An 18582-nucleotide genomic window follows, 5' to 3' on the forward strand; every position below is an offset into this window, starting at 1 on the left:
TGGCTATTATTCCAAAAAAAAATCATTTCTCAAGATCTTAGGCTAAACAGCCTTATTGTCGGGGAGCCTATTGTTAAACAGTAAGGACAGTCCTCATATGTGAGATTTCACCACAGATGTGCAAGTCAGACAGACAGCATGCGTGCGCAGGACAAGAAGCACATGTTCAGCAGCCATAGGATTTTAAAATCACACACTCTGACATCACAAATTATTGGTCTAGACAGACTTGTAGCGCCCAGGAACACCAGCGACTGTCACCTATTCCAGGGAACCCACGACTTATCCTGTCTGCTGGACACAGCCTGCTGAGACAGAATCATTGCCACGCTGTCCCACACAATGCAAATGAAGGTTTGCACCCCTCACAATAAATGCGAATCCGACACGTCTCCAGCTTTGGCTCCAACAGAACCACCCTGTATTCATGCTGGGCGTGCATCAGGACATGTGCATACACCGATGGGGGACATCACTGTGGCACATAGCACCGGCCCCGGACACAGCCCTCCCTCCGTCTCCGGACTGGGCTGTGCATGCTGACATGCGCATCCATCAAGGGGTGACAGCTCTTGAAATACACAGCCGTCCTCCACTGAACGCGCGCGCAAACTGCTTGTGCCCCTTGCATCGCACAATGATGCAACGCCCTTGGCTTGCCCGGCCCAATCTACCGGTTGTCTGGACGGTTCCAGCCAGCATAGGCTTGTCCATTGTCGGCAAAAGGGGTGTTTGAATTCGGGTTCAGACTGGCGCTCAGTTGAGGGTGCCGCGGCAGTTGGGTGCGCCGCAGCCGCAGGGCAGTTTGTTGTCGCCGTCTTCCTCCTTGAAGCGGTAGTCATAGGTCAGCTCCTGGCCGGGAACGAGGTCGAAGCGCGCGAAGAAGACCAGCCGCGGCGTCCCCTCAATCTCCAGCACCTTGGTGTACATGCTGGGCGAGCAGCAGTGGTTCTGCACGCGCAGCCAACCATTGTCAAGGTGTCATTCTTCGCTCAGTGCTGCTGGGGAACGCACTCATTGTAACGAAGTCTTTGCCTGAATAGACAGAAGAGAGTCTGCGTTCTGTTTGCAGTCTGTACCACCCAGTCCAGAAACCTTTCTGTGCAGTACAAGCAGCCATTCATGGGTCGCATTGAATATACGTTGCATACGGACACGCACGTGCCTAAGGTCTGGCACTGAGATCCTGCAAAGGGACAATTGTGAAGCGCTGTGGGACGTCAATATTACAGAGTGCAATACGCCGTTAGGGAAGAAGAGGAGTGACATAGGCAGCGAAAAACAAGTGCACCGTGAATCGGCCGATGCCGCCGCGCATGGTGGCGTCGATTACAAAGTCGTCCTGCACGGTGAAGAGGTAGCAGTCCTTGCCGGCCGCCTGGTACCGCTTCTCGCGCGCGTCGGCCGCCGTGCGCCGCAGCACGTCCCCCCGGTACTCGATCACCATGCTGTCCGCCTTCATCGCCTTGCGCGCAAAGAGGCCCCACCCATGGATGCCCGACTGCGCAACGCCAGCCAGCAACGCCCCCGTCAGAACATAGCATCATACCTGTAATTAGAAGCAGCAAAAAGAGGCACATTATGTGTTTTTGACAGCATTGCTGACGGTGCTTCTTTGTCTGCACCAGAGAACAAGGTACACGGCCGCCCACAAAAAATTGCAAAGAGACTTTTCATATATCGCCGACATTGTGGGACCACAGGGCGCAGGACGAAAACATCTTCATTCCGCTCAGTGAATCGTAAAAAAACGACAAGAAGCACACCTTGCCGAAGGTGAGGCGTTCCCTCTCGGTGCGCAGGCAGCGCTCCAGCCGCTCCTTCAGCGTCGGCCCCTTGCGCCGGCGCCCCTTGCCGCCGCCGTTGGTTCCCCCGCTGCCGCCACCGCTGGCCTCCCCCTCGCCACCGCGGGCCCCCTGTTCCTCCTCCTCAGCTTCCACCGCGTCCGCTGTCAGCTCCTCTGCGTCAAACCCCTCCCTCTCCTTGCGTTGCACCGCCTCAAATTCCTCCGGCGTCAGGCACCGCGTCAAGGGCAGCTGCCACATCTGCGCATGACGGGGGTGGTCAGGGGGTGCTTTGTTTGAAATTGAAAGTGAAATTTTCAATATACCTTGTTCATTGGGAGATTGTAAGAAGCTGCTGGAACATATGTTACCTAGCCCTGTGGGCTGGAACATGTCTCTGATTGTTAAGAACATAGTGCCAGCGTAACCTGCCGCACATCAAGGCACTTGGTAGTATGTCGAAACTGGCATGCTGCAACCCACAACTCTGCTGCCCATCCTTGGTGCATCAGGCATAACAAGGGCCTATGGATTGGTTTGACAGCCTCGTGTGAGCGAGGGGCAAGAAGCGCCTGCCGCAGCTACACGGCAGAAATGCCAGACCAGCTCAGGAACAATACTTGCAAATTTAAGGAAAGAAAGAGGAGATGAGTCACCTTGGCTGCGCGAAGGTTGCCGGCGAGCTGCGGCACGGCGCGGACGTAGGCGCGCTTGCCGAGGCGCGCCGGGGGGCCGGCGGTGGCGCGGCCGGGGGGACCGTGGGGGGCCCCCGCGGGGGACCAGTAGGGGTCCCCGGGCACCATGCCGGCCCAGGGGCGGCCGCTGCGGCGCGCCTGCTTGCAGATCACGCACATGCAGCCATCCCGGTGGCCCTGCGCGCATCAGAGGATACAGTCAGGCTCCTGGGAAATTTTATTCATGACACTTGCCTAAATGCAATGATGCCCGTTGTGTGTTCCTAGATGCAGGTCCAAGCCAAAACACTCGATGCAATTCCATCACGCATTCTTAAATGTGTTCCGCAATTGGCATCATCAGGGGTACCACAACCCACTCCTTGATCAAATCTTTCACCAAAGGGATCAAGACACAAGTACAAGGAATCAGCTGCCCCACAGGACTTGAGCATGCGAGCAAACACTGCTCACGCATGACTGTATATCCAAAGGAAGCTTATATAGAGTGAGCGCCACCTGCTTGCCGAAGCTGGCATTGGCGGAGGTATGGGGCGGGCCGAAGGGAACACTGCGGTACTGCTGCCCCTGCCGTCTCCGCAGCGCATTCAGCGATGGCGCCTTTGGCCGAGCCGCTCTGGGAGCGTCCAGTCCCTTGTCCACCAACCAGTCCCCCATCGTCATCCCCGGCGTGCCGCCGCCCTGTGCATGACCGCATGGTTGAATATATATTCAGATTTGAGGTCATGGACTGAGCGTGTGATGTACAGGGAGATCTCTGTTAGTGTTTCCCCACTCTGTATGTGCACCACATCTCAGGGCCCACAAATTCAGGCCGGGACGGTGGTATTGTTCTGTGACAACTCTTGGTGAGAGTCCCTTTCGCTGAGCATTGGAAAGGTGATCCTCAAATCTAGCGATGCCAACACATGCAGTGTACACCGTCACCACCAAAGCTTACATCACACATATAAAATGTCTGCAAAGGGATCTGAGTAAGAACGCATGCAATCTAGGCGTTCAGTGCACAGAGTTCATGAAGTGATACTGTCTGTTTGGGCCTACAAAAGAAGGGGAAAGGAGTCGGCGTTCAAGGATGGTTAGGAATTTGATAAGTAATAGGAATTGAGTGCTGCACCTTATCGATCCGGATGGATGCTTTCCACTTCTTGGAGGCGGCTTTGCCGGCCAGGCGCTCAAACTCGGTGGGGGACACTTCGCGGCCGCCGTCCACAATCACACAAGTGCGCGCCACGTCAAAGCTGCCGCGCATTGCCCCGCAGCAGCAGGGCACGTGCGAGGGAACGTCCGCTGCCGGCTTGGGCCGCGGCGCCGGCGCCTGTTTTGGCAGCGATGACACACGGGTTTGTCAGCGATGATGCACGGGTTAGTCAGCGGTGGCGGCGGACAGGTAACCGAGAAAAAGAAATGGGAAGGTCCTCTAGATGACACCGCAACAAGGCGGCCGGCAACGCACGTCAGAATACTCACCTACAAAAATATACTTGAACGGGGGCGAGCAGAGAGAGAGAAGCACACACCTCTGCGTTACCGTCTGCATCCTCGTCCATGGCTTCGGGCTCCTCCTTGGGCGGCGCAACTTCGTCCTTGTACCAGGTGACCCTCTCCGATTGGAATGACAGCCACTCCCTGTCTCCATCATCATACAGCACCAGGTGCTTGCCTGCGATTAATAAAAGGCTGCTTAGTCATGAGCATAATGTGGTGCATGCATGCAAATCCTCTTTCGACACATGTATAAGAGCCAGATTGAGCCACAACCGCCTGCTGCGGATCTGCATGCATGTCGATTATTGCGTAAGGGAGTATAAAAGAGGAAAATTTCAGGAAGGTGCAGGAGGAAGAACGGCATGATTGTGGGGCCTATAGACAGCCAACTGCATGGCAAACCAATCGTTGCTAAGAGAGCCCTGCCTGTCTCGGGGTCGAATTCTTTGACGGTGCCGCTGTAGTACTGCGCGTCGTCGATCCACCAGACCCCCACGCGGCACCCGAGCGCAGCGATCCCTTCCGGAGGGGGGACCCGTGGGCCCGCGTCGGCCTCGGCCGCACCGGCCGCCTCCGACGCAGACGGCGCGACAGCGTCATCGGCCGCCAGCCACCGCAGCCGCCCGAACCGCTCCTCAGTCTCCGTCTCCAGCCACTCCTCCTGCAATTGACATCGCATCCTGTTTGGTGAACAATATCTAGACAAATTCAACAGCAGAGCAGTACAAGGTTGAGGTGCGCTCGGCACAACGCGGGACTGCAATAGAAGCAAACGGGTAGGGGTCAAGAGTCAATATACAATTGTGATTTATGGGTTAGGATGGGAAGATTTTGAACTTTCCACTCGCTGACTCCTGTCTCCTTTTTTATGGCATCTACGGCATCCAAGGTATTGTCATGCTGTGTGCGCTGGTTGCAACCTGCCTGACACAGGGGACATGAGGGTACCAGGGCAGCTGAAACCCACCTCCTCGTCATAGATGTACCAGAGATTGTGCGCCCGTTTGTCGGCGTCGTAGCCGCGGCAGACGGCCTCGTACCAGTCCTTGTCCTCCGTCCAAAACACGCGGCACCGCTGCCCAATGTGCGCCTCCGGCCCGCTGCGCGGCCGCGCGGTCGCCGCATCCCGGCTGCCGTAGATGCGCTCCAACAGGATATCCTCCAAGCCTGCCCAGAGCCAACCAAGCACGCTCAAGAAAGGAATATGTGCCGGTAAGACCTGAGAAGGAAGTACTGTGTTATGCTGAACATTGCTATGGGGATGTGGAGTTTCTACTTGGGCCCAGCCCACAGTGAAGGAGCCTGCCCAGGATCAACCAAGCCTTATTTGTAATCAAAAGAATATGAAGGGAAATTCAAACTCTTAAGGCGCGAGCAACGCTCTGGGGGACGATCTTCCACGTGAACGGCAGCAAGGATCCCTTGTGTGGAGGTTCGCGTCGCTCACAAACTATTGACCATGTGATCTGCACAGTAGGCAAAGCTGATGCTCCTACATGTCCTACATGTCGAAAAGCAATAGTGATGAGAAGGATCAGCTCACCGGGCTCCTTGCGCGAGTCGTTGTGCGCGGTCGGCCGCTGCCGGTGCGGCTTGGCGGCGGCCGCCGGCGTCTGGCCGGCGTCCTTCTCCGGGGAGCCAGCCCGCTTCTCGGCAGACGGCGCGCGCCTGCCGGACGCCGCCGCAATCATGGCGGCTGCGGCGGCGGCCGCGGCCGCCTCGCGCCGGCGCAGGCCGTACGGGGACACTACGGGGAGCGTGGCCTCCTGCTTGCACTCCGTTACGGGCCCCGCTGCCGCGCCCCCTATGCTGCTGCTCGCCTCTGCTGCAAGCTGCTCCTCCTGTTACGCACAACAACATCAATTGCTCAGCAGCCTGCCCCAATGCGATCTCCAGAACCTGCCTTGCATCCTCTGTACTGTTATAGGTACTCCCCATCAGTAAGCAAGGTGAAGTAGACAAGCGCTCAAGCAGAAGCAAGGGAAGCAGGGCTACATAAAGGAGATGCCTGGACATGCAGCTCTTTGGATCACTAACTGGGATTGTGTTCAGCACTCATCATACATAAAGGCGGACCTTGACAGCAGGTTGGCTGCTAGCACTGCGGTGCGCATCGTGCTGCTCTGGGCTGGCCAGGAAGCTCGCCTGTGCAGGCAAGCCTTCCAGATCCATGTACCCATTCACTCCTGTCCCCTCCGCTGCTGGCTCAGCCTCTTGCCGCTCCAGCATCTCTGCATTGTCCTCCATCCTGCCGCTGCTGACAGCCTGAGCCCTGCTGACATCATCGGCCCTGCTGACGTCACCGTTGACGAGGCTCGGCTGTGTGCCCTCCAGCCCCGCTTCGCTGATGTCAGCGTGCGCCAGCGATGCGTCATCCGCGTCGCCGAGCAGCACCACCTCACTTCTTGCTGCTGCCTCGGTCTCTTCCTCTGCAGATATGGCACAAAGCCCCAATCAGACCCCACATGACATGCTCCTGCATTCCGTTACGAGCCTCAAAAGAGCACACTAAGAGCCCTGCCGGCAGCTTTGTGATACACTCCGCTCTTAGCAGCCATGGTCCTGTGCTTCCCACATTCAACTTGTAGATTCTGCATGTGCTGGACTTTGGAAGCACTTCTCTCAGGTATCCCCTCGGTCTGCACTTCCTTACTCTTCCAAGTGAAAAGTGGCTTCTCTCCACCTTCTGAATACTGTCACTCACACATTAGAATTACCGACGGATTGGCCCTTTTTCGCCTTGCATGTGTTGCCTCATCATGCCATGCTTGATCAGCGGCTTTACGCCCCTCTGATCTTGTCCATGCACTCCTCCTAAAGGCACTCACCGTCACCGTCGCCGTCTTCGGCGTCCGATGCGCTGGCGCTGCCGCCGGGCGGCCGCTCGGAGGCGTTGTCTTCCTCGGCAGCTTCTGCCGGCTCCCCGGCCACGGCAGCTATCAGCGTGTGCACGACCGCCTCCGCCTCTTCGCGCACGTACTCGTCCCAGGCCCCTGCAGCTGCCATGTTGGTGGACAGCGCCGTGAGGGCCTTGCGATCCAGCTTGCGCTCGTTCAGCCAGTCCTGCATCACCTGTCCAGTGGCAACGAACCGCGCTCAGATCTCTTCTTTGTCGGGCGTTGTCATTAACTCTGCTATATCCGCATGAGTAGCAAAATTTAGAGGGAAAGCAGATATCGTAATGAGCATACTTCTGGAGGCTTGCTCTGCTGCATGCACTCTGCATGCTGACTTGGGGGCAGTCAGCGGAACAAGAGTTGTGACAAGAAGTGCCCACAGAAGCTGAAGAGTCATCTGGGGTGCTGTCCTCAGCATGCAGGCAGGGATCCAGCACAGGGATCGCATGTGCAGCTGTTGAAAACCTCTCAGCATGCAGCAAGCACCCGATCCGAAGACAAGCATGGCACCAAGGCCTGCATGGCGCTGCCAAGACAGACACAGCATCAATCCTCTGTATATACCATGGCGCGCATGCGCACCTGCTCCTGGCTGCCGTCGGGCCCCTCCAGCCAGATGCTGGACTTCCACTTCTTCGCGTCGCCCTTGCCGCACACCGTCTCAAAACGGCTCGCGCTCATCTTCTGCCCCGCGAACGTCACGATCTGGCTGCGCACGTTCAAAACGGCGCTACGGCCCGCGCAAGTTACGGCCAGCTCCTCCGGGACGTCCTCTGGCAGCTGCACCAGCTCCGCGTACTGCGCAGCAATCACCCCTGGTTCAGCGCCGCATTCCCCCTGATTTGAGGGTTTTAATTTCCCCACCCCTCACATTGACTTCTGGGTGCATGATTGCGTTGGGTTTTCTGGTGCCCAGGGACCACCAGGGCAACCACATGCACATGCACAAGAAGCTGTGGCACCTTGTGGACCACTGTGCACACACAGCCCTGTCCGCAAGAAAGTTACGACAATAGCTTTGCTAGATCCCTGAACAGGCTCCAGGTCTCCTGATGCCCGTGGATGTCACACAATCTCAGGAGCCTGTGGAGGCATGATCAAGCAAGCAACATGAGACCGCTCCACGTCTTTGCGTTGTGGTAGGTCCTTATAGGTGAGCAGGGCGGATGACAAAGGTGTGAGTCGCAGCGAGTCACCTCGGGGGGCCCCGAGGCGGCGCCGCCAGATTTGGCGGGAGCTCTTTTTGAGCGGGGGCTGCACAGCATGGCTCCTCATGAGGACACAATAAGCACACTGTAGCAAACGTCATCATCGCAGAAGAGCTCACCTCGGGGGGCCCCGAGCCGCCGTCGCCGAATTTGGCGGAGGCCTTTTTGGAGGGGCGGCTGCTGGCGCGCTTTCCCTTGCCGCCAAAGGCCGCGTGCGTCTTGAGCTTGGCCGACGCCTGGCCGCCGCCGCGCGCGTGGCCGCCCTTGGGCTTCTCCGGGGGCGGCGGCGGCAGCTTGTCGGGGATCCAGAACGCGGCGATCGTCGAGTAGCCCGTGCCCGTGCCGTGCGATATCCGCTCCCAGCCCTCCTGTGACCGTTTGCATACATATGTATACTTAGAGGGCTTCCTAGAGGGAGAAAATGGCACTATCCTGTTACAGTCACAGGACAAACGCACAGCACTATCACACTGTGCATATGATGATGACATTGGCCAGTCTAAGACGAGACACCAGCTGGAAAATTTGCCCTCCGGACATTGCCGCAAGCTAGCTGATTGCGACCCCGGCATGCATGGGTCTAGGGCCAATGCAGCAGCAAAACAGATTAAGAAGCGCAACTAACTCTAAATATGATGCACCGTGTAGAATGCCATAAGGAAGGAAGCTGACACAACAGATGCATGTGTGTCACCATCTTGGGAAACAGGTCATCAGGTGAGAGGAATTGGGGTGGGTGAAGAAAGAGAGGCAGGTAGGGAACGCGCACCAAGACTGGGTGCGCGCGCATGCATCCGGCCGGGCAGTCCGGCAGCGGAACAGCCGGCGGCTGCTTGAAGGGCTGCGCGTTCCATAAGCCACTCCCATCGTCCCCGCGGTCCTCCACCGACTCTCCGTCCTGAAAATTGAATTCAAATTTGAAAACGTATTCGATTTGAAGAAGTGCAGCAAAGATAACACAGGTTGTACAAGGATTGTGGCTGTATTAGTTGTGGTGTCGCAAGAATTGTTGAAGACATCTGGTTGCGTGATCTTGTGGGCATACTTTGCAGATGGCGTCAAGCTTTTAGCTGGCAGCTGCCGCAGGGCCGCGCCGAGCAGTGCATGCATGTTCTTGCCCTTTATCTTTATATGGCAGCAACGCCAGGTGACATATGTCAGTACAATTGCCGCCATTTAAAGATAAAGGGCAAGAACACGCATGCACTGCTCGGCGCGGCCCTGCGGCAGCTGCCAGCTAAAAGCTTGACGCCATCTGCAAAGTATGCCCACAAGATCACGCGACCTGATGTCTTCAACAATTTTTGCGACACCATCCTGTCCAAAATGAAGAACGCCAATATTTAAAGGCCAAAATCAAAAAAAGATAGTACCAGGTTCGCCCCAATGATTATCCCGCCCAATCTAGAGGAGCACCTGAGAAGTTGGGGCCAGCATTGTTATGGTCTGCCCGAACTCCAAATCAAGCTGCAAAAAGGGGCTGGGGAGCTCGAAACAGCACCAACTTCACAGATACATGTAGAATAGAGACTAGACTCTTCAAGCAAGTGCCTTCGTGCGGACCACTCTAGTTCTAATAAGTGCAATTGGTAGGAGGTGATGGCGAATAGGAATGGTTTGGGGCCGTGCCTTGATACGCTGGACACCTGAAAGCTCCGGGTGTGCGGTGCAGTGCTTGGGGCAGTATGATATCAGCCGAACCTGCGCATGACTCATCTTTAGTACACAGACAGTCACGACCAATCAAAGAACTTTGAGCAAGTGCCTTGCATGCCTGAACGCATCAGCAATACCGATGACACCACGCGCACACCACAACAAGGATTTGTGCGCCAGGCAGCCAGAGGCATACAACACCACGTGCACTGCATCATGAAAAGGTACACAGGGTCTCAAAGCACATCAGCATCAAAGCACATCAACGTGAGCAGGAAAGCTATGGAGGCTGGGCTCACTGCGGAGTCTGGGCCGTCGTCGCCGTCCAGGATCTCCATGTGGAGGCCGGCTATGCGCGCGCACAGCGGATGGTACGCAGTGTAGCAAGACGTGCACTGGATCTTCGCACCCACTCGCTGCCTGTGCATGCCAGACACCACCTTTAGTCAAGCTCTACCTCCTCTGGAGCGCAGTTTTGCGGGCAGCGGTTGGTCTGTTCAGCACCCACTTGCACAGGGCAGAGTGGCACCCATAAGAATGCTTTATGCCTCTGTCACTCCTCTCACGGCACATACTTGAATGCTCAAAGGCTGCAGTGGTGCTCCTTCACGTCAACATCCCAGCACTCAAGAGCAGGGAATCGAGAATCTGGCGCTTAAACTGAAAGTTCCCTTTCATCCCGGCCGGTATGAAGCAATGCAGGGGAGGGTATAGAGGAATGAGCAAGGCAGAGAGGGCCGCACTTGCAGATGACGCAGAGCAGGTCCCAGCGCTCCTTCTGGATGGATTTGATGTGTGACACGGGCTCCATGCGGGAAACGTCCTCCACGGTGACCTCGGGGATCCATTGCATGCATGCCGCGTGCGCCCACAGCCCCTTGTCCGTAGCCGGCTTGAGCGCGCCGCCCGTTACAGGGCACAGGCAGCACTGCGGCGCCTTCGCGTCCTTCTCCTGTGCAACACAAAATTATCATTATCACTGAGTCTGCTTGTGATGATGCAGAAGATGTGTAATACTGAGTTGTCCTTTCTACCGACTCTGATGGTGATGACACATGTGGCACAGCTGTCTGTCTCATCGTGCAGAAGGGCCCAACTGGCGCGCTGCGAAGCTCTGGGACTAGAAGGATCGCGGACATACTTCTCTCTCAGTCTTGGTCATTCAGAACATTCAGGGTTGTGTGCGAGTTCCCCTAAGCCCGTCGCAAGAAGAGGGGAGGGCAGGGTGCAGCTCGCAGGCTTGCTCTGCCTGCCATGCAAAAGATGCAACATTGACGCTGTGCATGATACCACAGGGGACTCTGCAGATGAAGAAAAGGCTATCTCAGGGAGGGCGGAGGGCGCACAGCTCACCTTGAGCTTGCAGGCTTTCTCTGCGTGCCATGCAATTTGGGGTCTGTGCATGGTCGAGCGTGCTCTTCTGCAAACCTACAGGAGCCTTACGTGATGAAAGCGGAGGGAACGCGGCGCACCTTGAGCTCGCATGCGCGGCAGAGCCACATGTCGTCGACGCCCGGCAGCTCGGCGACGCCGTAGCAGGACTGGTGCACGGTGATGCCGCACGCATCGCAGCTGACTAATTGGTCAAAGTCAAAGTCCACGTCGCTGTCGCACACGCTGCACCGGTCGCCCGCCCACCGCACCTGCGCGCCCGGCCGACACCGTCGGACAAAAGTTATATCACCCCACAAAAGCTGTGGGTGACGCGGCCCCGTCAATCCTCGGCGCGGGCATGCATGCCTTGCTACACCAGGACAGGTGGACAGACATTCTGCTTCACCGGGTGCAGTCGGAGCGCACTTTGCCCTGCCCTGCCAGATCTGAGGGCAGGTCCGAGAACCAGATGTTATCTCGTCCACATGCCCAGAAGGCAAGGCCTGCGGTCTGCATGCCCCAGGCAGGCACAGTGCTAGGCGTTACATGCTGTAATCGTGATAGTGGCAAGGCTGCTGGGACTTGCCAAAAGCACGTCTCAGCAAATCCCGCGCAGAAAAAAAAGGTGCGCACCTGGATGGGCTTGAACTCGCCCTTGAGGGTGTCCAGCCAGGGCTCGAAGGGCTTCTCCTCCTTGGGCGGCTTCTCCTCTTTGGGGGGCTTCACTTCTCGCGGCGGTGGCGTGGGCGCCTGCTTCGACGCCAGAGGGTTGGCCGCGCCCTTTTTCTCCCCCGGCTTTGGCTCGTACCCCTTGAGCACCAGCCACTTGCCGATGGGCATCGAAGGGCCCCCTGAAATGATCATTATCACATCCGTCAGACTACAGGTAAAAACCCCTTGGAAGTCCCTCATGTCAGTGCAATTTGCAGGTGCATCCACGTCCAACTTAGCTGCATATTTGACGCTGTCTGCAATATAAACCGTGGTCATCAAACCGACCCCCAGTCCTTCGAGTCAGTGCTTGACTCAACACCATTTTGGTGTGTTGATTGGCCCTCCAGGCTTGTCTTATCTAAGGGACAAGCCATTGGACTCCTGCAAATGTGGCAGGTGGAAATCTTGGTTAGCCAGCACAATGACTGAGCAGTGACTCACCGGCCTTGACCTCGGGGACGCCGCCGGGCTCGATGCGCAGGGAGGCCTTCCACTTCTTGGCCGCGCCCGCGCCGCAGTGCATCTCGAACTGCGTGCAGCTGAACATGCGGCCGGCCTCCGGCTTCTCCGCACATTCGGAGCACAGGCACACGATGCGCTGGCGGCCCAGCAGGAAGATGCCGCGCATCCCGTTGCAGAATACCGGTATCTGCGCCCGCAGACGACAGCACAGAGTCAATAAGAGTGTGTGGAACCTTACGCGCTTCCCACATCAGCTCCAGGACCGTAGGCACTCTCTTTGCAAGTGACACGAGGCCAGGTCATTGCTTGCTCCGCCACCATAGGGAAGTGCATGAAGATAGAAGAGAAGCCGCCGTAGCAATGCTTCAGACGCGGATGCACCGGCCCTGCAGAGGCCTTTCGACATTATATCGCCGGCTAAAAACCAAGCGCATCCTGTGGAGCAAGCAAGTCGGTTGTGCAGCTGCAGTGCAGCGCCATGGAGTTGATGGCTCCTGCAGACGAATAAGCAAGTGCACAGTCCTGGCAGTAAGACTGAGATAGGGAGGGAACGCGCGCGCACCCGCTGGATGACCTCGCCGGTGTCGGCCGAGCGGCCGGTGATGAGCTGCTTGCGCGGCCGCGCCTCTGCCTCCTCCTCATCCTCCGACCAGTCGTCTGCGGCCGGCCGCTTCTTCACCGACGACGACGCCGGCCGCCGCGGGGCCGGGGCAGCCGCCGCTGATAATGCGGCGGCGGCTGCGGCCGCGGCGGCGGCGGCCGCACTCCCGGAGGCCTTGGTGCTGGCGCGGTGCACCGCCACGAGGCTCAGCAGCGGCGCCGGGGGGCCCTGCGGTCGCGCGCTGAAGTCCACTGGCGCCCCCATCTCGTCCAGGAAGCCTGGGCACATTTCTAGTTTTCAAGACCTCTTCATCACAATTGTGACAACTGTCCCGCTCTCTGAGCATCTTTCCTGCCCCCGACGGAATCTGAGGAGACGCCGAAATTTGAGAAGGTAGATCAGGGATCCTTATCTGGTAAATCCGCACAGAGCGCAACTGACATGGACCATCAGATTGCCATGCAATGTCGCGTATGCCATCCGGCAGGGGACATGCGGGTGAGAAAAGTCAGGGGCGCGCACCGGCCTCCTGGGCGGCGTAGTGGAGCGCGCTGTACTGGCGGTGCAGCACCTCGAAGGCGCGCTTGTTCTGCAGGAAGGCAGCCAGCTCGGCCTGCGCAACCGTCTCATACGGCTGCTTCTCCTGCGCTGACAGGCTCTTCCATGTCTCGCCCACCACTCTCGCCATCTCCTCGACGCTAATCATGCGCTGGTTTGGCGTGTACTGCCTGCGCGCGGCGTTCCCTCTGTGTGTCATGCAACCTTACTGAGCTGCTCTTAAGTTACTGAGCTGTACAGGGCGTGAGGGGACCTTGGTGTCACATGACAGCCTTCCCAGTGGAGTGGATGGCAGCAGGGCAGTGTGGCGAGCCACAGGAGACCCCAGCAGCTGGAGAGCTGATCAACAGGTATGCCTGAGCCTCAAGACTCGATTGAATTCAGAGCATGAAATGGGTAGCTTCGATAAGGCAAGGCCGCTCCTGACCCAGAAGTTCTGCTATCACAGGCTGAGATGCCATGCGAGGGACTCAGCTGCTGCTTGTAGCCATGGCAGCGTAGAAGGCACAGAAACATGTGAGAGAGCACACTTGTTGAGCTCCATGGAGAAAAGGTGGTACGCGGAGCGTGGCCGGCGCGGCTGCGCGGCGCGCAGTTGCGCCTCGGCTGCGCGGAGGGCTGTCAGCTTCGCGTGAGCTTCCGCCTGGCGTTTGCAGGGAGCGCAGTAGAAGGGGATGTCCGACGGCGCGTGCAGCGCCACGTTGGCGGCCGGGTCGCAGTGGTCGTGTACCCAGAAGCTGCAGTTGTCGCACCCCGCCATGTTCTTGTCCGTCGGCAGCCACACCTGCGCGCGGGATACACTCCAGTTGGAGTCCTTTCCTCTTGCTTTGGGCGCTCGCTCTGCTTTGATGTCTCCAACCAAATCGGAGTCAATGCCCCCGCCTGACCACGCCATCGCTGACAGTGCCTGACAACCCGGTCACCAATGCTTGCGGAGGGCTCTCCTACGTTCGTGATGACTGAGGGGAAGGGCAGCGTATTATTGGCAGGGGAAGAAGATGGCAATGAAGTAAAGACAATGATCACCGCGAGGTAGGCGCTCGCTTTGCCTTGACATTGGCATTTCCTGCTGCGTTAAGACCGAGGACTGAGGGCGGGAGCGCGCCTTGTCGCAGACGGGGCAGTAGCTGCCCTCCTTGTGCAGCTGCTCGCAGTTCTCGCAGCGCCCGCCAAAGGCCGCCATGTTCTGCGCCTCCCACTCGTCCAGCGTGATGGCGCAGCTCTTGCACGCCGGCCGCCGCGGCCCGCCGCCCCGACTCGTCCGGAGCTGCGCAATCGACACGCGCATTCAGGACAGTGTGATGCATGGAAAGGTGGCTGGATGCTGAGCGCATTGCTGCTGGTGTGGACTAGAGGCGGCATATTGGGGAGTGGCTGGGTGGTTGTACTCAGCGATCCATGCACAAGCATGATGTCTGCATGGGAGGCCTGTTGCCCTCTCAAAAGGCCTGACAGAAGCGTCAAATAGAGCATCACAGCGCTAAGCCACACGCAACTCGGTTGGCAAATTTATTACAAGTCTGAAGGATGACAGCCAGCATGCAGGGGATGAGGATCTCACATCTGTGGCTGATCCAGCAAGAGGGTCGGCCTCGCCCCTCTCCACCAAGAGGACCTGTACATTCGCCACAATCCAAGTCAGAGGCACCGAATTCTAGCAAGCACGAGTTCGACATGCACTGGTGCGAAGCATGCGAGTACAGATTCTGCGATGCTCCACACAGCATCACATGTAACATGTAAATGGATCCTCTCGGCGATTGAAAATCTGACGAAAGCAGCGTGTTCCGTTCTTGATCAGACAAGTAAGGCAAGAGGACATCCCGATACCTCTCTGAGGGCCTCTTGAAACGCGTCGTTCTTGCCATGATTGCTGTTTACGGACTTCTGCAAGCATCCACAAGCAAGGCATGTTAGAAGCTTTGGCCAAGTAAACTTTGCCTTCGAAAAAGGACGAAACAGCACCGGGCACTGCAACCGACCAGAGCAAGAAGCTTCCATTCATCGATGCTCTCTCTGATCCCAATGCACTTTTAATCCAAGAAAAATAGTGGGCACCTAGCATTTAGCATGTCTGGGACATCTGACGCCCTACCCTGTTTCCCGCAGTTCTAGCGTGATGGACAAAAGAGTCCCAAACAGGCAAACAACGATCTCGGTCATTTGAAGCCCCACCTTCAGTTCGTCAAAGTAGTCTGTCAAGGGAACAACGTCTCCCTCGCTGGCCCAGCAGAAGTCTCGAGGGCGTATCTGTCCCCACACAAAGTCAAAACGTCTCAGGACAAACTCCAGGCGATCCTTGAGCGCACAGAAACCGCCAAAGGCATGGGTGAGCCGGAAATGCCGAAGAATAATTGTTGTCGGCCCTTCATCCAGCATCAATTGCATGTTCGCTGAATCTGCCCTGTATGCTGCGACATCTGTATATATCTTGAGCCGTTCAGGCTCGATCCTGCTGCAGCAGCTTCATAGGCAGGCCCCAGGGAACCAAAGGCATGCTATAAGCACTGCTCAGGATTGCATTGCACCAGGAATTAAGGGGAAGACTCGGTAGCTGCACGTGCGAGATGGCTGGCGTAAGCAGAAACAACAATCTCTCACCTTGTTTGCCGCCGGTCCATAGAACATGACACAGAGCTTGCCGGGCTGCATCTGTCGACGAACAATTTCTGGGGCCTCCTTGGACGGCTCCACCACGATTGCCTGCATCAATTGGCTGCGTTTAGACCCACCACAAGGTACCAGATTTATGAGAACGAGGCTGGCTGCCAAAGAGCTCTCCAAATCGCATCGCACCGGCCAGAAGGGCTGCGGCCTGTTGACATTGCGGGAAAGGACCAGCTGATGGACGTGGAAGGAGTCCAGGGGGTGCGGCCCTCTTTTGCGCGACAATTCTCGACTGGTCTCCTTCCGTTCACTACCTCCACCACTCTGTGGCCTACGAAGGCCTCTGTGGGGCCTCGAGTCCTCCTGCATTATTGTGCCTGCACTGCTGCGCTTTCATGCGAATGTCCGGGTCTCCAATAAAGTCGAGCAAATGTCCAGAAATTAGTACCGCTGACTGATCACTCATGTAACCGCCCAAGGCCAGGAGCCCGGTTGGCCAAGGCGTTTGGAGGTCTTGTTAGCATCCGAATATTAGGCGTGATATGAGACTGGTGTGGGTGTTCCTGAGACATCAAACCTCGAGGCTGGGCTGGGATTACATCTGAGGCACCCTTTCGAAGGTTTGACTATTGGAGTACTAGCTGGGATCTGGCAGCTTCTGCAGTGCATACAGACGCATCGATGCAGATTTTACACAGATAAAACACATGATGTGGTGATAGAAGACGTCTTGCGTAGCTCGAGGCAGGGCAGCTTAGCATAGGAGGGGCGAGAAGCTAGAAACCTCTTCAAAGATGGGGAATTCTATGCGCAAGATGTTCGATGCGCTGTTTGGCAACAAAGAGATGCGGGTGAGTTGTGTCTCCACATCAAGTCTCCAAATTCTCCATCGTCTGCACCTGTGATTTGCCATAACTCACGTCAGTAACACTCTTCTGTCGAAGGTGGTCATGCTTGGGCTCGATGCTGCTGGGAAGACGACGATCCTGTACAAGCTGCACATCGGGGAAATATTGAGCACAGTCCCCACCATCGGTGAGGCACAAGCGCCAACTGGAAACTGCAGTGCTCTATCCACTCTCCCGAGTTCTCGCTCACCAAGATAATGCATTATGTTGACAAGATAAAGACGTGGTCCTTTGATCTGCCTGCAGGATTCAACGTGGAAAAGGTGCAGTACAAGAACGTCCTTTTCACAGTCTGGGACGTCGGAGGTCAGGAGAAGCTGCGGCCGCTGTGGAGGCACTATTTCAACAACACTGATGGGCTCATTTACGTGGTGGACAGCCAGGACAGAGAACGTGTCAACAGAGCCGCCAGCGAGTTCAAGGTGCTGGTCTTCATGTACCTTAACAAAGCGCTACAGTCCTGTTTATTGTGTCATCGTGCCTGCATCTTCTTGCCTAGAGATGCAGGTTTACTTGATCACCGTTGCGATCTTGGCAGGATGCTCGAGTTGATCTGACTATATTGTGCTAATATTCAGGCAATTGTGGATGATCCCTTGATGCGGCACAGCGCAATCCTTGTATTTGCCAACAAGCAGGACCTGGTACGCGCAGCCACACCTGCCATCTCCTCGCATCTCTGATGTGCAGATAGTCAACTTACTCAAGCCTGTTTGGTGTAAGGCGACCTCTGGCGTCCTCAAAGCTTGCAGCAGCACTGCGATAGGTGCATGGAGGAAACAGCACGTACAGCATGCCCCGATTATCGTTGCGCACTTGGGCTTCTGATTGGTTGTTTGGATTTGAGTTTGAATCTGTTATTTGGTGAGCGCAGAAGGGCGCTGCGAGCACAGCGGAGGTCTGTGAGGCGCTGGGCCTCTCGCAGATGAAGGGCAGGAGGTGGCACGTGCAGGGGGCTGTCGCTATCAGGGGCGAGGGCCTCTATGAGGGCTTGGATTGGTGCGGACCAATGCACTCTCCTGTCTTGCCTTGAAGGGATTCTTCCTAGTCTTGGAATGTGGCCATACCGTGCTCACAGGTCGTCAAGCCTGCTTTAAGATATAGTTGTTTTGCGGAAGGCTGGCAAGCACCGTGCCCATGCATGCACCATTTGTGTCAAGTTTAATTGACGTGAGGAGGAAGTTTCTGGAAGGCGAGGTTGTGTGTGGGCATGCAGGTTGTCAAATACTCTAGTAGCCATGCAGAGGAGCGGGCAGATCACCAGTGTCACGGCAGCAAACCGCTGAAAGGATAGCCAATTCAGCGCGCAGATGTCATAAGTGGAGGAGCAAGTGTGGCTGATTATTATCACCGTAAGATGTGGCCGATTATTGCCTGCTGAGTTGTGGGAAGGCAGCATTGCCCTGCGCTGCAAACAAGCCATATATGATGGTGCTGGCATCAATAAAGAACGCCAGAAATCGATTGCACATGAGGAGGTGCAAGGCATGACCTGCCAGTAGGATCACCTTCTTCAGATACTCTAGCAGTGCAATCCACTGGCAAAGGATATACCAGTCTCTGGTTCCCATAAATCCTTGGTAGTGAATCGTGTTGCTCAGATCTGTATGACACTCATGTTTACCAGCTG

The 18582-nt window shown here is 56.7% G+C and overlaps 4 protein-coding genes across 4 annotated transcripts; 1 reads left to right on the plus strand and 3 right to left on the minus strand.

The window, feature by feature from the left end:
- Nucleotides 1–756: 756 nt before the first annotated feature.
- Nucleotides 757–1510, minus strand: COCSUDRAFT_20880 (Mll1 protein; the record flags this gene model as incomplete). Its single annotated transcript, XM_005642722.1, has 2 exons — nucleotides 757–951; nucleotides 1292–1510. Coding segments are annotated over 2 exons (414 nt in total), but the record flags the coding sequence as incomplete, so codon positions are not given.
- An 8547-nt stretch (nucleotides 1511–10057) lies between these two features.
- COCSUDRAFT_10830 (hypothetical protein) lies at nucleotides 10058–11350 on the minus strand (the record flags this gene model as incomplete). The annotated part of the gene is made up of 3 exons (XM_005642723.1): nucleotides 10058–10148; nucleotides 10472–10674; nucleotides 11192–11350. Coding segments are annotated over 3 exons (453 nt in total), but the record flags the coding sequence as incomplete, so codon positions are not given.
- A 2306-nt stretch (nucleotides 11351–13656) lies between these two features.
- Nucleotides 13657–16089, minus strand: COCSUDRAFT_83606 (hypothetical protein; the record flags this gene model as incomplete). Its single annotated transcript, XM_005642792.1, has 4 exons — nucleotides 13657–13669; nucleotides 13968–14221; nucleotides 14519–14704; nucleotides 16039–16089. 4 exons carry the CDS (start codon nucleotides 16087–16089, stop codon nucleotides 13657–13659), a joined length of 504 nt encoding a protein of 167 aa, XP_005642849.1.
- Nucleotides 16090–16838: 749 nt separating this feature from the next.
- COCSUDRAFT_45499 (Arf6/ArfB-family small GTPase) lies at nucleotides 16839–18238 on the plus strand (the record flags this gene model as incomplete). The annotated part of the gene is made up of 6 exons (XM_005642724.1): nucleotides 16839–16895; nucleotides 16989–17079; nucleotides 17199–17374; nucleotides 17531–17596; nucleotides 17827–17951; nucleotides 18169–18238. The coding sequence occupies 6 exons, from the start codon at nucleotides 16839–16841 to the stop codon at nucleotides 18236–18238; spliced, it is 585 nt and encodes a 194-aa protein (XP_005642781.1).
- Nucleotides 18239–18582: the final 344 nt, after the last annotated feature.

Source organism: Coccomyxa subellipsoidea (genome assembly GCF_000258705.1).
Source record: "Coccomyxa subellipsoidea C-169, whole genome shotgun sequence".
In the NCBI taxonomy this organism is placed as follows: domain Eukaryota; kingdom Viridiplantae; phylum Chlorophyta; class Trebouxiophyceae; family Coccomyxaceae; genus Coccomyxa; species Coccomyxa subellipsoidea.